This window comes from Nelumbo lutea, chromosome 4 (assembly GCF_056320005.1).
Source record: "Nelumbo lutea isolate HS-2025 chromosome 4, American lotus-T2T, whole genome shotgun sequence".
Taxonomy (NCBI): Eukaryota; Viridiplantae; Streptophyta; class Magnoliopsida; order Proteales; family Nelumbonaceae; genus Nelumbo; species Nelumbo lutea.
In genome coordinates this window covers 25,280,943-25,300,420 of record NC_142687.1, presented here as the reverse complement: position 1 = coordinate 25,300,420, position 19,478 = coordinate 25,280,943, and the positions used below count along the sequence as shown (strand labels likewise).

The window sequence follows — 19,478 nt, the reverse complement described above, 5'->3', positions numbered from 1 at the left end:
AAAATCTCATAAAAATATACCCTTCTGAAGAGAAAGAGAAACTTGTTTGATCTTCCAAGACTTTCTTAAGCAATCTGCTCTCATGACGTAAGGCTACGAGTTTATATCTCCTGATATTTAATATCTAATCAATAATACAGTTTTAACTCCATGAAGACGAAACCTTCATCCTTAATTCCCCCCGTTTGGCTTCATTAATTATGGAGTTACTCTCTAGTCTTGCATGCTTAACTTTTCAGTATTTTCTCATTTTTTGATAATCATGTAGTTAAGCACCAACCCACATGGTTAAAAAATCAAACTGCATTATTAGTAGATCTGTAAGGAGAAAGTCTTAGCTGAGTTCTCAACCTTATATTAACTTGTATAACTCCAGAGATTCAGAACTTACCATTGAATGAATTTTTGCTTCTTGCTCGCAGCAGCAAGAATCAGCATTGTTCGATCGATGACATTGGACCATCTGCCTTTCTTTTTCTTTTCTAGACTTCTTATCTAATGTTTTTACTTTTTTAAACGTATCGTTGATCGAAGAAAAACTAGGGAAAAAACAAGAAAAGACTCACGCGGCAACCGTAACCATTCAAAATTTTCGGCTAGAAATCAATTTTGTTTTTTCTCGATTTCTTTTTCTCTGTACCCGAAAACGATTTTAATTTTTAACCAGTCAAAATTTCTTTGGGAATGCTAAGGAAACTCGAGTAAGCGTCGTACTCCAGCGCCTTCCTTCCCATCAATGTTCTGACTAAAGGACAACACACAAGGGATATCTTGGTCAATAAAAGCAGCTGCTGTTTTGTCCTTCTCCCCGACATCAGTGGCTTGGGCTAGGGTTCCTTGCCTCACAGTCACAGTCCCTCAGTCACTCAGTGCTTGAATTGTTTGATTAACAATAAATCAACAAACAGATACAGAAGCAGCCCGTTTCAAGATCCAAAATTGTTATTAAAGCATCATTATTCTAGGGAACTGTGATCATTTGGACACATATAATAATGGGTCCCACTTAATTATATTATTATATCTCTAGAGATGCATCTAGCCATGAATTGGGTCATAGAGTCTTCACTACATGACCACTATCTTGCTGTTCTTTTATGCTGAAACGATAATGGCTGTCCTAGCCAGTACACTAAAGGTAGTTGTTAAGGTACAACTAACACTGTTTTGACATCTTAACTAGTTCACTGAAACTTGACCAAAGTGGACCTGGTCCATAGGGTTCTGGGCTAGAGGAGATGACCCGAAGAAAATGGTCATGGACCCATAACTCGCCAGTGCCCCGTTTCTGAAGAATGGGGTCCCACTAGTTAATGGATAGGGAAAAATGATTAACACACAGAGAAGAACAGTTGTGTGTTTTCGGTGCATTCATTTGAATAATGGGGAAGCAAGGATTCTGAGCCCAAGAAATTGAGGAAAAAATATCTCAGAAAATAATGTAGAAATTAGATGATTTTTGTAAAGGCCACTTCTAAAAGAAGCAGTATCCTGGAGTGGTATAGTTGTTTATGCCGTGGATATGGAAAACATGTCAATCGAAGGGAGCTAAAAGTCCCTCTATAGGCTGTAGCCCTAGACCCAAGACTCTGCAACGAACAAGCAACTATCTGGTTAAGCTAGACAAAATAATTATAAGTTTGGTTTCATGAACGTTTATAGACGAGTCATTTATTATTTTAAACATTTATTTGTACAGTTTTATGTTTTTTATTTTAAAGGTTTCTTGCTTTTGATGTTTGGTTGTGCATTGCTTTAAATGTTTTTTTATTTTCTATATCAGATTAACATCCTCCAAGGTGTACCACATATTCAGTTTCAAGGAATGCTGGGCACCGGGGAAACCCCAAATTCCCCATACACAAAAACTAAAATATTTTAATTTTATAGTGTTTATTTGACAAACGATGAAACCAAACATTGGTTTTATATGCAATAAATACCAACACTTATATAATACTGATGTAGCAGTGTTTTTTCAATAAACACCCAGAAAACCAAACATCACCACAAGCTGAAAATGACATCTGTTTATCCAAATTTGAATTTGAGCCTGATCCAAATCTGATTTAATTTTGATCAGTTTATATAATATTTAGATCAGATATGGATCCACCTAAATCCAATCCAATAATACATAAATCTACAAAAAAATAATGTGTACCTCTTAGTGAAGTTGGTTTGAATATTTTATGTTTATTAAAGAGTCAGGTTTTTTTGGTACTCGAGTCATAGGTTCAAGTATCAAATATCATTGTCATTTTTAGTTCATTCTATTAATGGTATTCAACGTCCAAATCTAATCCGACTTATATTGGATAATATTGGATTCAAATCCGAATACTGAGCAATCAAATTTATACATCTGATTATATTCGAATAGGATTTCCATGATTGTAAAAAAAAAAAAGAATAAACTTAAAAAAAAAGAACAAAAAAAATATTTAAAGATCTAACATTGCTGATTGGGTCTGAAACAACGTATCTCATGTTTGGATATCAGGACAAAATGATACAGAACCAATGCAACTAACGACTGCAAACGGATACAGAACCAATGTAACTAAGGTAGATACAAATTTGATTTTTTTTTATTCAATCTAATCTAATCCATCGATTTATCCAATTTGTATTGCAATTGGATTTGAATAGCGTTACTAAATTAAATAAAAAATGGTTAAAATATTATATATTATGAGTAAAATGAACTAAAAATGACTGATATCATATAATATCATGAACAAAATGTAATGAAAATAAATTATAATGATATATATAAGTAATTACTATTATATAAAATAAAATTAGATTATATGGGATTAGATAGGGTAGTGATCCATATTCAATCCAATTATAAACGGATCAAATTTAGGCCAACCTTAACCAAATCAAAATTCAACTCGAATTCTGATAAACAGATACCATTTGCAGCTCTAATAACTATGTTCCAACTAAGGTGGAGTTTGGTACCACTGTTGTTTCTTAAGAAACATTTTCTCAGAAAACATCCATGCAATGGTAAGAAAATGGCCATACATTTTGTTTGGTAGTATTGCTCCCACCTAAGCAGATGCAGCAATACTTTATGTATATGTTTGGCATCGATTCTGCAGATATAACACCATTTTCTGCTAATGTGTGGGTTGACCGATTTTTGAGAATGTAGTGTCGTTGCTGCCAGGTATGATGTTTCCTGAAGCAACAACAATACTTTCTGTTCGGTACCAGTGTTACATATCTGTTTTCAGCACTGGTGCCCATTATAGGAAATCCACGTCACTACCACATCATGTCCTCAATGGAAGCAACAAATTCCAATCTGAAAAAACGTCAAAATTGATGTTCCAAAATAGTAGAAAACGTCATAAACGATATTTCACAGAAAATTGGTTTTCTCAAGTTCCAAGGCAATGCATTTTTACGTTTTTTTTTTTTTTGGAAAAACGGATCAAATAGAAGATGACACCATTTATGCAAAACGCTGAATCGGTACCTATGTGATACTGTTTTCTCAAAAAAGCTGCAATGGTACCAAACATCCCCTAAATCTTAACCTAATTGGCCTCCGTGGACGATAGAGGCTCAGTAAGTCCCATCATATAAAAGGGGGAAATAGTAAGTCATCTTTCTCTTGAAATGACAATGTAACCTCCCTAGATCTTAAGAATTATGCAAATGTTTTATGGGAAGTGGTGACAAATTAGTCTAGAATGCAATCCCATAAACCCTTTCTATGAGCACAAATTAGGTTAAAAATTATAATTTTGAACAGCTAAAATTAGTTGGGAAAATTATCAGTAGGTGGTCTAAAAGAGCCTATGTAGGCTGGAGGATCAAATTAGGGGAAAGTCCATAGGGCCTCTTTTTACTTGGTGAATGGTTTGCATCAACCACATCATCCACCCAAGCGTTAAGATTTGGTAGGCTATCTGTACTCATTTGGGAAAGCTCCCCCACACCCTACTTACCCGACTAACCCTTCCAACCCTTGGACTTCAATTATAAATTATTCTTAATATCTAGGGTGAAAGACTTGAACCTCCATTTCCAATTCTCAAGTATAATCTGTCCCTTCATAGCATCTGCCCATTCCTCGTATTAATCCTGTGCAATAGGAATTACCGTCACGCCATTACACCCCCAACTAGAAAATAACTTGAAGTCACTGTTCCATAACAACAGCTTCAACCAAACACGGATGCCTTGTTCGTTAGTACTCGGGAGAAACCTCAAAAGAGGTGCAAGTTTTTTATCCTAATTTTATTTATTTTTTTTCTTTTTTTTTTTTTTACATACATGGGCTACACATAAGGGGGTAGCCCATCCCCCTCCTTTGACCCCCCCCCCCTCCAATCCTGGTGGCAGTGGGATTTGATCCCAGGTCTCTAGTCCAATGAGTCAAAGATCCTCCTACAAACTGAGCCACCATCAGTTGTCTTTCACCCTAGTAACTTTAGTATTCTTCATTCCTCACTTCAATGAAATAGGTCTCACCAAATCAAGGTTTTATATATCGACACGGGCTGATATGCCGGTAGGGCTTATTGGCCTGTAACGGTACTTTTTTTAAATTTTTTTTTTTTTTTAAATTGATTCAAAGGGGTCAGTTTAAGTCCCGGTAACCCTCTGGCCTGATCCGATACAGCCCCTGTAAAGGCATATCGAAAAGCCATTGGTACGATGCAAGCCGATATGTATCGATACTTTCAAGCTTGCACCAAATTAAAGAATGAAAATAGAAGGCGGACATTAGAAGTTTCACTGACAGCCTTAATCAATTGCAAGTAACATTCATTATCTAGATTTAAGTTAGCCTCAATAATAATGCGTTCATAAGCGTGCAAAAAACAAACAAAATCCAATCATCTATGCTTTTAATGCATAAGTTCTATTGGATACATCTCATTCTTTCCAACTACATCAGGTTAGACTATCAATTTAGCACTAGGTACAAGTCACGTACAAATGGAAGAAACTATTTTTCAGCTCAACATTCTCTAAAAACTTGAGAGCCGCATCTAATATCTTTACATATACCACCTATTCATTATGTGATGGCGATTTATCTAAGAAGTTGATTTTTTTAGTTTAATCCGGAGCTTGTGAACCGAACCACCTTCTGAAGCCTCCTCTTTAGTTTCTACACTCTTTATCACTAATTTGGAACCACTAGGTTCAATGGGTTTCAACTCGACCGTCGCTGACTTGACTCCGGGCTCATCTTTCTTACCCTGCAGTTCTGATGAAGATGCCTTTGCCTCTGCTTTTTGCAACCTTTCCATATCTTTCTTCTTCTGTTTCTTCTCCTTCTTCAGACGCTTGCGCTCTAAATACTCAGGGTCGTCACGGTGTCCCTTATGGCCTTCTTTATCTTCCCTTTTCCGTTTCTTTTCCTTGTCCTTTTTCTTCTTCTTCTTTTCTTCTTTCTCTTTCTCACGAACATGTGGTTCCCCCATGGACAATGCAGCACCATCCTGGTCATTTTTCCCAACAGAAAGAAGTTGAAGACTTGCATATTTTTGTGCCTCTCCTTCTCCATTGTCACCCCTGACAATGCCAGGTGATGACCTATCCTCAACCTGGGGCAAAGCATCACTTTTTCTTGAGTCAGCAGTGCACTGCAATTCCTTCCCAGCCTCATCATCATCATCATTTGGGAGTTTGGCACTGCCAATGCTTGCAGTCATTCGAGAACCACGGTCATGAAATGAGTTTACTTCTTCAAGATTTTGATTGCCAGCACAAACAAGTTCATTCATCATCCTTGGGGGTGCATCTACAGACATGGAACTGCTGGCACCACGCTCAGTTTCATTCTGTCCACCTTGAGACCTATCAATTGTATTATCAGCCTCCTCTACTCTGCTGGATGCAGCAGATTGTTTGACCCTGATCTTAACAACAGGCATTCTTCGTTCATTACCATTGGAAGTTCTATCTGCTTCCCTGGTAGCTTCTGGGATGAGCAAACCATCAGCTGAAGGTTTTGGTGTGTCCACTGGAGGTTCCTGAGGAAGTTTTGGCACGTCTACTGGATGTTCCTGAGGCTTAGATGTCCTCATCTTCACAAAGGCTGCAAAATTCTTTTGTTCAGTGCAGGTTTCTCCATTTCCTATTGGCTGTTGCTGGACTCTGGGGACTCCATAAAGTGTTGGTGGCCTGAAGATGGGAGCTAGGGTGTCAACTTGCACCATAATATTAAAGGAAAAGCATAACAGTGTGCTTTGTTTGGTAGAAACTTCAATATTGTGCTGATAACATTGAAAGCAAAATAAACAAATTGATGGTAATACTAATAACTAAAGCTAACGATTCACAGTGTCAAACTATGCTGCCACAAGCATGCACATAGAGGCCAATTCTGTGGAAGATAGCCTAGCCAATCAGCATCAAATCAAGGATATGCTGAGGTTTGGCTGAGCCCCCTAAGAAATTATGGCAGTTATTATCTAGCATACGATAAACAAGAGCATTTTCAGATAATACCTTAGAATAATAATAAGTACATGCAGCCACATCTTCGTTTTGTTCAAATACCAATATATATGCAGTTCAGGAGGAAGTTCCATGGTGCATGTTGTTTGTGGTGACATTCTTTTAATTGATAAGACATGAAACTAATGAAGGATTAAATGCAAAACTAAGCTTATGGACAAAAGCCTTAGAAACAAGAGGTTTTAAAATAAGTACGACAAAAATAGAGTATATGACATACAATGTTATAAAAGCACAAGGCACAAAAAAGGCACAGGAACCAATTTGCGTTTGAGGCGCAAGGCACAAGGCGAGGTGCATGCCTTTTTGAAGAAAAGCGCAAAAGTACAAAAAAAAAGGCAAAAAATAAAAAATAAAAAATTTAAACAAGATTAATAAAAATATATATACCTAAATTTTAAAATAAATGTTTTAAAAAACTTATTATCTAAAATTAAAATACATAAACATAACATGTAAAGCGTATTCAAATAAAAATTTAAAAATAAAATCAAACATATAAAGCATTTCCAAGTATGTAAAATCCATAATCTCTTTTTTCCTTAACTGCATTACTTCAAGTAGCTAATGTGATGTAAAACATATTACATTCTTGATTCTACGAGCCGCCTTTGTGCCACGCCCCTCAAGGCAAGCCCAAATAGGTCCATGTTAAGGGTATTAAATTCTTAGTTCTCACACAAAATAAAAATTATGATTTTATAATTTTAATTGCTTTTTAAGAAGATATTTTATTAGGACGAATGAATGAATGAACAACATTAGCAAATAGGGGGTTCTCGGAGCTTCGGTGAGCGAGTGAAACGTGTGAACCAGAGGGGAATAGGATGGACAAAATGGAGGAATGCATCTAAACTTTTATGTGATAGATGAATACCACTTGGATTAAAAGGAAATTTCTATAAAACAATTGTAAGGCCAGATATGTTATATGATGTCTAGAAAACGAATGTGGTAGAAATGCAAATGCTAAGATGGATGGGTGAAAAAACTAGAAAGGATGGGATTAGGAATGAAGTTATCCATAGGAACCTAGGAATAGCTCCAATAGTTGATAAAATGAGAGAGGGTAGCCTATGATGGTTTGGGCATGTGCATAGAAGACCACCAACTGCACCAATTAGAAGAAGTGATTTGTTACACATTGAAGGGGCTAGAAGAGCTCAGGGTAGAGTGGTAGACCAAAAGGGACATGGGTAGTAGTAAGAAATGATTTAAGCACTAATAATTTCACATTGGATATGGCTTTAAATAGACGGACTGGTGAAACAGATTCATATAGCAGACAATATATAGTTGGGATAAGGCATGGATGAGGATAATGGTGACCAATATATATGCAATGATTTAAAAGGCATGCCTCAAGTGTGCCTAGGCACACAAGTGAGGCATATTTTAAGGTATGTGCCTTGCCTAGGTCCTAGGTGTAACACTTTAAAAGAGTGTACACCTAGTGTACCTTGCACTTCAGCATAAGTGTGTCTTTTAAAAATTTGTACAATTTTCTCTTTTTTAATCCTAGTAGTTGTGCCTTGAGGCAAGTCCAAATAAGTCCATGTTAGGATCTTACATTCTTATTCCCTATAAAAAAATGATTTATAATTTTAATTATCTTTTAAAAATATATTTTTATTAGGATAAATGAATGAACAACATTAGTAAATAGGGGGCGACACCAAAGCGAGAAAACTGTAGTGGAGTAGAACCCCCTATTCTAGGTTCAAATAATCAATACAGGTTGATACGCCGATAGGGGCGTATCGACCTATATCTTTGCTCACCTTTTATTTATTTACTTTTTTTTGTTTTTCTTTGAAACTGGTTCAAAGGGGTTGGTTTAAGGCCTGTCTAAACCTTGAAATATCTTTGTTTTCCTTTGAAGCCACCTATACGATACGTATCGGCCCATACAGCCTGATACCTATCGAAATTTTGAACCTTGCCCCTATTTGCAAATGTTGTTCATTGACTTCATTCATTCATCTTAATAAAAGATATTTTTAAAAGACAATTAAAATTATAAAATCTTTTTTTTGTAGGGATTAGGAATATAAGACCCTAACATGGACTTATTTGGCCTTACCTCAAAGGGCTTGATACAAAGGTGGCTCATAGAATCAGGAATGCAAAATGTTTAACATCACATTAGCTATTTGAAATAACGTAATTGGTAAAAAAATAAAAGAGACCAAAAGTTTTATATGCTTGAATATGTTTCATATGTTTGATTTTATGCTTACTTTCATTTTCAATATATTTTACATGTTACGTGTATGTATTTTAATTTGAGACAATAGGTTTTTTAAAACATTTATTTTAAAATTTGTCAATCTTTATTATTATATCATGCTTAATATTTTTGGAATTTTCTTGAATTTCTTAGCAATTTTTTGCATTTTTGCACCTTGCTTCAGAAAGGTGCCTCATGTGCAAAATTCCCCTAAACACTTTTTTGTGCCTTACCCTTTTAAAACATTGTATATATGAGTAGCTTTCAGATTACACTTTTCCCAGAAAGGCAACTTTCACATAATTTCAGAAACATCAGAAATAAAGCATTCGCAATAGAGCAATATGTGTAACTTGAAGAAAACAAAGTCATTTAAGAAATAATTATAGCTAGCAAAAATAAGCACATGGCAATACAAGCATGTAAAGCAATGTGTGTATGTATGTATTTAAGGGTATGGCACGATCTATAGTTTGCCCATTTTGTGTGTGTGGTAAAATGAAGTTGTTTCCCTAGCATTATTCCTTAACAAACAAGGATTTGGCATTCGTATAGCTATTCCAGAAATTAGGGCCCTCCCAAATCTGATGAAAATTGAATAGAATAATGCTCACCTCCCACCAAGAATTTGTAAAATGCAAAACAAGTGATGCCGAAGGAAGACATTGTTGAAAGCTTTCCGGCTTTCAAGAAAAAGAAGCAAAGCCACTAATGTCGGGTTTTTTATGACATCTTCACACTCAGAACCACATTTTATCTGACATAACCGCATAGCATGGACAGCCAACTTCACCTGCCCTGAAACCAAAGAGCATACAGTGAGCTCAAATTATATATTCTATGCATAGCAAGATAGGGCCAATGGTGGGGTTACTAGTTAGCAAAGGCTCCCAGATTTGCCCATGCAGGACAGGGCATGGGATAGGTTAGACCAGGGCCTCAGCCTGACCCAGAATCTGTACACGCACGCACGCACGCACGCACGCACGCACGCACGCACGCATGCACGCATATATTGTTTGCATTCTTTACAGACCAATAGGGGTACTCACGGTTCGGTTAATGGGCCTTTTTTCCAAACCAAACCAGTCTTTTTGGTTTTTGAAAAACCAAAAAGCAAAACCAAACCAAAAGCAATTAGTTAACTGGTTGACCAGTTCAGTTCTTCAATTTTTCGTTTTTTAATTTATAATAATATATTATATATTATAAATAATATAATATATATTTATATACAATGTATAATATATATGAAAAATAAATATAATATATATAGAATATGTATAATATATATAGAATATATATACCGGTCAGTTCGGTTAACCACTGATTTTTCATATTGGTTAACTGACACTGAACTGGTACCTTATGTTTTTCCAAGACACCAAAACTGACCGATCCAGTAACCATATATTTCGATTCGGTTTCATCAGTTTGGTTTGGTCTTTGATGAGAACCCCTATGGACTAGTTACACTATATCATAGCCAGCCAACCTGCCAATAGGTGATGAATTTTTTTGTTGATAATAGAATAGAAAGAAAATGGTAATTTCCTTTTAATTTGGTAATTAAGAATATAATAGCTTTGAGGACCTAACCAATTTTAAAACGATGACTTCTTGAACGATAGTCAGATGCCCTACCACTGAAAGATGAACTCATGTTAATAGAAAATTTTGAACATAAAAGCAGGTAAGTTCGTTAGTCCAGGAGGTCAAGGCCTTTGTAGGTCCCAAATGTTTAGACCCAATACCAAAGATAGGCCCAAGGCTTGGGCCAGGCAGACATTAGCTGACTATAGGACCCTAATATTCCATCAACCCCCAATCACCGCTAATCAATACTAGATATGAATGACTCAAACCTCGGTAGGACACCTCTTCCTCCAAGTATTTCACAAACAGTGATAATGCTGCATCAATGCCTTTACTTTGAAATTCAATGTCAAGAAGTGCTCTACTTGCTTCAATTCGAACTTGCCATTGTGTCTCAGAACTCCGGAATGGTTTAATAAGTTGGAACACACCATCCTGCATCATCAAGTAACAAATATTAAATTTAAAACATGAAAAGATTTATAAAGGTATACTGGACAAAAATCTTACAAGGGGTATGGAGGATGAAAGCTTTAATGCAATCTGTGTCAAGGTCCGGATACAGCTGATTGTCAAGATCCCATTGTAGCTTGGCATCAGCCTGGTTCCAGATATCCAAACACATGCAATCAATACAAGTACTATTTAATGAATTCTGAGTATCCACAATGTACTAGAAACATTCACCTGTCAAATTGCAAAAGCCGATCTATGCATTTGAGAAGAGATGATAAAAATGATATACTCTGCCAAGAGATTAAAAGAAACTTTTTAAAATGAAAGCTGAAATAGCATTACAAAAAAGAAAATCTACTTCAGTGCATTTATACAGGGAAAAAAGGTATATGATAAACAAAATTGTAACATCATGTAGAGAAATAGAAAATATTACATAAGAAATTAGTTCAGAACATAATTTAATTGTTATCAATAAATTCACGAAATCACATTCATCTCCCTCTGCCATCCCAATGTTTACAAACTTGACAAGAATAAAATGAAGCAAAATAATCTAAGTTAGTGAACAGAAAGCTACATTTGAATCATTAGAATTGTTAGAGAATAAAACCTATTCAGAGACCTCACCTAACAGTTTAAGCTTTTAGGTTGAACAGTTCCTTATGATGGTAGCAGAACCTGTTTGATCAAGTGAGCCAAGTGGCCTAGTATTCTATCGTCATCACCCTCATTATAATTAATTAAATTTCAGCACAAGGTATGAGTGGGCCTGTGCTTGTTAAAGCTTTTAGGTCGAACAGTTCCTTGAAAAGAATGATAGCTCAAGCTACACAAATGCCAAAGAGATTGAATGTTGATGATGAATCACCCCATAAAATAACAGGGAACAGAAAGGCAATAGTTCTGAGTGATTTTTTTTTATGGGTAATAGTTTTTAAGGAACATGGGACAAAAAGAACAAGGTGATATAGCGCAGGTAGCAGAAATCCTAGCATCTCTGTAACTGGGGGATTGAAGTAGACATAGTAGCACTGTTTTGCAAAGCAAGAGGCTAACTAATTCTTTACAGCTCAGCAAGCTAATGGTGGAAAAGGATTCTCACATCATTATGGGATGGCTAAAATGGAATAGAATGGGCTAACAGAAGTATAGACAAATAATGAGAGAATTAGCACAGTGGACTGCCACATGTAGAACAAGTGATACATGGGCCATGGCCACCAAGTTCTGCTAACAGCATAGTGGATGCACTAGCACGACAAGGAACAAATAGAAATCAGCTGCATTAGGGCGTGATTCCCCAAGGTGGGGACTTGTAGGAATGAAATACGGGGGCAATCTGTTGTTTGACACAGGCTATCAAGGGATAGGCCTTTGCTTGGGGTGCCTGGGAAAACTGTTGTACATATCATCATTTGTTTTATAACTAAAAAAATACACCATTACAAATAAAAAAAAAAATGTAGCACAGGTGATAGTTGTGGTGAAAACAAATCAGAACCAGGACCTCTAAACTGTCCAAGTTAAAAGATGACAACCAAGCTTTCATAGTGTTGCCAAGGTGACGTCTTAGGCACGTAGGCAGTTTTGAGGGGTCACCTAACTGCAATACCTCAAGTGTTTTAGAAAAGATTCTTTCTCAGCCCATTAGTTGCAGACAAGGTGGGCGTTCATGTGTCTACAGCTAGGCAAGCACTTTACAGCATTCTCAACATATTTTAACCAGCTGGGAACTGTAATGTGGTGCAATCAGAATGAGATCAAAAAATTCAAAAAGTCAAATGGTTAATGAGGCAATTTAAATTGAGGATGCGATGGGTGAGGAGGTTGGCTAATGCCTTGGCTGATTCCTTAGCTAAACAAGGGGTGAACAGGGATGTTCTGTATTGGGATCAATTGTAAGATGCAAAGTGAAATTTTGTAGTGAGAGGCCGCACCCTGTGCCTCTCCATGGGATGTTTGTAATGCTTTAATCTTGAGTTTTAATAAAATTATTAATTTACCAAAAAACATATTTTAATTGACTGACTCATTCTAATAAATTAGACATGATACACTGAATAATTATTAATTTATTATCATAAAATACTAATCAATGTCTTCTCTTCTTGTGTTTAGGTTAGAAGAAATAAACAAAAGAAAGAGTCAGTTGCCAATTGAACTTCAACCGGCAAGACTTTTGAAGGAATATCCACTCCTAGTCCAGCCACACGGAGTCTTAGTGGCTGCTCCTTTTGGTGTTAAAATAGGGGCTCTGCCCCCTTGTTCATTTATTATTTTTTTATCAATTTATTTTTCATATATTTATTGTAGCTAAAACAGGGTAAGAGCCCCTTCCATTTCTGTCTATTTCACATTTTTCTTTTTCGGAATTTTTATACTCTAAAATCTAAATTAAGACAATGTAAACAGACTATGAATATTTAAACTGAAGAAAAATTATGCAAAAACTTATCTTAGGGACTGTTTGATAATGGCTGATGAAATACTGAATCAAATGGTTTATTGGCTTATGGCCATTGCTTCATATTTCAGTGAATACCATGTGCTAGGGAATGATTGAAGAAACTATATTTAGACTCATATTTCAGGGTAATAAAATGCATGAATCAAATGATGGTTCAGTGGCTTATTGTTTGAACTGCTGAATAAGAAAAATTATGTTAGTTCCATAATGACTGAACTGAATGTCATGTAGGGTCGATCACCATGAGTCCAGATCTGCTGGAACTCAGACATGAAACAATTATCTGACTTTCTGCCAGCTGGTGTACCAAATCAGAAATATGTTATGTGACATTTAAATGCCTATCTTCACATGATCTTTTTTTGAAGAATAAAGAAAAGATTTTATTAAAAAAAAAATGAAAGAGATACAACAGCAAGGTGATAAGATATCATCAGAATAAGAGCAGCCTCAGAGAGCCCATAAAACCCAAAAACCCCACAGTTTACAAGCAAAGATTTACCCAATCTATCTTCACATGAATATGATCATTTCGTACATTTTATATGAAATTTATAGTTATTTCATGAATATCATTGCTAATTGTTAGTATAGATTATTGTTAGTTACTATACAAAGTAACAAATCAACTTACAATTTTACGATTTTGGTTGTAAAGGCTTTGTTGGTGCCCAAGAAGTCCAATTGGTTAGTGGAAATCCTAAGTGGCACCCAAAATTCCCCTTACTAACTTTGATAACATTTTCTGCTGACTGCAATAACTTAAGTTGAGTCCCTTGTGATCTTGCAGACTTTGCACTTTTGTTTTTTCTTTAGATCTACAAGATACAAGATTTCTTATTGCAATTACTGAGCTACTGACCCTACTAACTGCACTAACTCCTTTGGTTCAGCAGTTTGGGCTTTACTTACATCTTCCAACTGTTAACCATTTATTCCAACTGCTTTACATTTACAGTCGTTTATCTTTATTGTTCATTTATTATTCAACTGTACCATTTACATTTCTGCAATTAGATTTATCCTTGAAATTCTGGTAGTGAATCTCAAGTTGATATTACTTTACGTAGTTGGTCCTTCACTCAGCTACCTTCTTGGAGCTGGTCCATTTCTCAGCTATCTATTACTCTATTAGTGGTTAATCCTCTAGCTGCTATTTCAGGCACACACCACCGGTGCAAGTGCCATTTACATTCTGCACAATTTACGTCCAGTTACTCATTTGCATTCTACAGTTTTTTACTTTCAATGTTTATATTAACTTATATAACTGTATTACCACTAACCTGATGGCAAACTGCCTATCTAATTATTATATTTCATTTCAGCTGCTATCCGCTTGTTAGTAAATATTTGTTCTTATTGTTTTACATTTCTTAACTGCTACCCCTGCAGCTTCTGCTATTATATTGTTGATTTGTTTGTTGTAGCTACAGCTCTTGATTCAGTATAAAAGTTAATCATAAGAGTTATATCTTGATTAACTGTTGAATCCACTGACTAAGCCTTATTCTGTTGCATCTTGTTGAACTAACAAGAAGGCCTAGCTTCAGTTTTAAGGGGCAGGGTTCTAAGCTCGATTTGCTAACAGTTATGAACATAAAGCAACAAGAATAAATAATCAAGCAACTTAGAATAACCAACTTACCGGCATACGCATAAAGTATAAAATCAAACCAAGAAATATCAAAGCAAATAACCAAGTCTGAACTCTAACATGGACAAAAAATGGCAACAAAGTAAAATGATACACCACCTAACTAAAGCTTAGAACAAACATTAATCAATAATGAAGACTATTACACTTCGCACATGAAGAAGAAGAAGAAGAAGAAGAAGAAGAAGACCTGTGTTCCAAATTCAAGCTCACCAACCGACTCAACCAATGCAGAAAGCCAATACACATCAGAATAAGGATTCCCATTGTTATCATTATACTGCAACACAACAAAACAAGCATGAAGCAGAGATGAGCCCCAAGCATGGCATACAGTGCAAAAATAATTTAAAAAAAAAAATCATATAACAATAAAGCAGTTTGACACAGAAAAAAAAAAAACATTACTAGCCACTAACATTATGACCAACTGCAGTTAATTTCTCTCCTGCAGGTATGTACCAGGATTTTGAAATTTGGAGGGATCTTAAGGATAATGATAGTGAAGAGACCACCTCCCATGTTAACTTCTAAAAAGATGTCTTGGACCCAGTTCTTTGTTTCTTATAAATCTAGATGCCCCCCCACCTTTCCAGCATCACCCATTTGGATTGTCCTAGTGCTTCTAAGATTAAAGCATTTTGATATGAGGCAGTGTTAAATATGATTAAAATTCAAACATCAAAAGGATGCTCCTAAGAAGGAAAACTAGGTTATGTGTATGTCATACACCGCAATAATAGTGAGAATGTCAATCATCTTCTCCTCTTTTGTGCTTATATTGAAATATGAACCAGTTTTCCCCTTTTTTGGTGCTTCTTGGGTGCAGCCAAATGATGCAGTCTTAGACAAGGGTGAAAATTCTATGGACTGTTTGAAATGAAAGTGATGCAGAAACCACCCAAAAAGCGGGATAATTAGATGGCTTAAATGGGCCTAAGATAAGCTTGAACCAGGTCACAAAGATTGCTACATTGGGATATAGCTTAGGTTTACCCAACAAAATAGGTTGGACAGAACTTGAGAGCTCAAACGATCAACAAAATAAGTGAAAATAGAACCAGTATGTCAGTAGAAAAGGGTTTCAAACAAGACCCATGTGATGGTTAAGTGAAACAGAAGGCTAGTAGAGTTCTAGAGGGATCAAAGGGACATAGAATATTAAAGATTTAGTCACTAATGTTCTAAGAGAAATGCAGAAAGTCTAGAAACAGAAGTAAAGAAGAAAGAGGTTAAGCACTGAGAAAATAAAGAAGAAATAAAGAGAACTAGAGGGATAAGCTTGCAATTGAAGAAATATTGGACCAAACAAGGAAAAGAACAATAAATTGAAGACAAATGACAGATTCAACCAAAATTGGACAAACATAGATAAAATACATGTTTGTAAGGAAAAAAATAAAAGCCCAATGGTCAGCACCATTAGGTTTCTCTAGGAGTCCGCACCAAACCATAAAATTGAAAAAACAATTCAAATTTCATTTAATCATTAATCAATTATCAAATGGTCTATACAATGATATACATAGATGAACACCAAATCATCTTAAGATCTATAAAATAATTATCTTCCTAACAAATGCAACTAAGCAAGTAAACACTTCCAAATTATAATGATATATATATATATATAGGTGTGTTGAGTTCTCTTCCAACTTAAGTGATGTCACTCTTCCCTATACCAGCTAGGTGGCAGGGGTTTTGGAACAAAAGATGAGGGACCTCCTACAGGTGGGATGGAAGGACGACTATAAAATGCACTTGGTTAATTGGAACAAGGTTTGTTATCCTAAGCAGGATGGAGGTTTGGGCATCAGAAAATTGAAGTACTTAACAATGCTTAGTTAGACAAATGGCACTGGAGATACAATGACAATGAGGACAGTTTATGGAGGAGATCATTTCTGCTAAGAATGGCTCTGAGTATGGGGCTTGGGACCTGGATGACATTAGCACAAGCTATGGTTGTGTGCTGTGGAAAGGAAACCAGCAAGCAAAGCCAGATTCTTTGAAAGGAAATAAATAAAGAATAGACGATGGAAAGAAAATAAGGTTTTGGCTGGATCCCTAGTATGAGGAGCACACCTTACAGGAATTGCTCCTTTTCCTGTTTGAGGTCATAGGCCTGGTTGCTGATTTGTTTATCACAGAGATGCAGGGGTGTGGAATCCTACTTTTAGGCTATATTTGGTTTGAAGGAAAAGGTAGGGAAAGGAAGGGAAAGGTAGGGTGTAAAGGTTTCCCTACTTTTTCTTTCAAACCAGACATTCACTTGGGAGAAACCTAAATGACTGGGAGATTGATCGATCAATTTATTGGGCTGTTCCAGAAGGAAGGCTCAGTGAGCCCTAGCAGCTCAGGGACTGATAAGAGAGTGTGGAGGTGAAGGATGATTTCTTCTCACTTCTTAATCAAATCACTGTATAACAGGTTGACTGGGCAGGGGAAAACCCAAATCCCTTAGGCTAGGATTTGGTGTAAGGTTGCTTTCCTGTTAAGGACTGCTGCTCTAATTAAGTGTTTGACCACTGGTAATCTCTTGAGAAGGGGCTTTCTGGTTGATAACGTCAACTGTATTATGTGCAATGATAATACAGTCGGTGGATCACATGTTCTTTCATGGCAGTTTTGTAAGAAGATTATGGGCTAGATTGCTGGACGTTTTGGGGTCTAATTGTGTTTTCCTGAGACTGTAGAAGCATTCCTCAAAAGTTGGCATTTTCCTGGGCTGAGTAAAGGAGGAAAGTGATTTGGGGACACCCCTTATAGCTCTTTTTTCCATTTCTGTTTATTTTTTTTTTTTTTGTAATTGTTAAAGAGCAAATGGATGTATAGTCTTGGTCTTGTTTGGGGCAGAATATACTCATCGGTAGCAGTAACATAGGTGTTTTGGGGACACCCCTTATAGCTCTTTTTTCATTTTTTTATTCTCCTTTTTGTAATTATTAAAGAGTAAATGGATGTATAGTCTTGGTCTTGTTGAGCACAGTATCTTGCTGTGGCAGGGATGGTGGTCTGTAGTTTTTTTTGTTTTTTTTTTTTTGTTTTAATACAATACTTTACTTTCTTAAAAAAAAAAATTGCTAATAAAGAAAAGAAACTGAAATCTAGTTACATCTATAGGATATTTTCAACCTCTATCAATTCCGTTATTGATTTGATGTCAAATCAAATCTTTGATTGCATTGATTGAGAGAACCTCCATGAGCCCCACCTGAATTTGCCAAAACTAGAGGTGCAACATGGGTTGGCCTGAGTTAGAATTTTACACTGCTTCAGGCTTGAGCCTTCAGGCCAGGCCCATTCAAAATTTAATAAAGCCTGTTAGTAAACCCTAGTAGATTCTAGGGTTGAAGTAGAGAAGAAGAAAGAAAAGAGAAAGAAGAAGAAGAAGATGAAGAAGAAGAAAGAAAGGTTCGGCCAGACTAGAAGAGAGTCAAAATCACCCTTCCCTAGCTGACCCACTTGTATTTATTCAAAAACATAGAGTTACAGGAAAGACCATTTTGTCCCTCATAGAAGATGGGACACTTAACTTAAACACAGATACAATAGACCTTTCACTCCCAAGAAAGATAATCCAGAATGACCAAAATACCCCTGACTCGAGCATTCTAACACTCCCCCTCAAACTGGAGAGTATACATCATATAGTCCCAGCTTGTTACAAATGTAATCTATTCTTCCCCGAGACAATCCTTTTGTGAGAAGATCTGCCCACTGATTTCCTGAGCTCACATGAGATGTGGTTATCACTCCACTTATCACTTTATCTCTTACAAAGTGACAATCAACCTCAATATGCTTAGTTCTCTCATGAAAGACGGGATTGGAAGAGATGTGAACAGCAGCTTGGTTATCACAGTATAGTTTCATGGGTTTGTCAATTGAGAATCCCATCTCTTGAAGCAAGTTCTTCAGCCATACTAGCTCACATGTGGTATGGGCCATAGCCCTGTACTCTGCTTCTGCACTACTTCTTGCCACCACTGTTTGTTTCTTGCTCTTCCAAGTTACAAGATTGCCACCAAGGAAGGTACAATACCCTGTAGTTGATCTCCTATCTGATATAGAACCAGCCCAGTCAGCATCTGTGTACCCTACTATCTCAAGAGTTCCTCCACTTTGGTATAACAAACCACGACCTGGAACACCTTTTAGGTACCTAACAATTCTCAGAACAGCTTCCCAGTGAGGAACCCGAGGATGTTGCATAAACTGGCTCACCACACTCACAGCAAATGATATATCTGGTCGGGTAATGGTCAGGTAGTTCAATTTGCCCACCAACCTTCTGTATCTTCCAGGATCATCAAACTCTTCACCCGCATCAACACTCAACTTGGCATTGAGTTCCATAGGAGTCTCTGCTGGTTTAGCACCTAACAACCATGTCTCTTCAAGTAGATCAAGAACATATTTTCTCTGACATAGGTTGATCCCATGTTTTGACCTCGTAACCTCTATTCCCAGGAAATATTTCAGCTTCCCCAGATCTTTCGTATTGAAGTGATCCTGTAAGAATTTCTTCAACCTGTTGATTCCATTGCTATCACTCCCAGTTATGACAATAT

At 36.4% G+C, this 19,478-nt stretch overlaps 1 protein-coding gene across 2 annotated transcripts in view; it reads right to left on the bottom strand.

Annotated features, from left to right (window-relative positions):
* Positions 1-4,762: 4,762 nt before the first annotated feature.
* The window catches only part of TAF2 (TBP-associated factor 2), a 61,498-nt gene continuing 46,782 nt past the window's right edge, over positions 4,763-19,478 (bottom strand). For both annotated transcript variants that reach the window (XM_088983415.1, XM_088983416.1), the window contains exons 20-25: positions 15,095-15,184; positions 11,009-11,067; positions 10,832-10,922; positions 10,591-10,756; positions 9,340-9,523; positions 4,763-6,159 (exon numbers count right to left, since the gene is read on the bottom strand). In XM_088983415.1, coding sequence (XP_088839541.1) covers positions 5,067-6,159; positions 9,340-9,523; positions 10,591-10,756; positions 10,832-10,922; positions 11,009-11,067; positions 15,095-15,184 — 1,683 coding nt within the window. In that variant the 3' untranslated portion in view covers positions 4,763-5,066. The remainder of the gene's footprint in view (positions 6,160-9,339; positions 9,524-10,590; positions 10,757-10,831; positions 10,923-11,008; positions 11,068-15,094; positions 15,185-19,478) is intronic.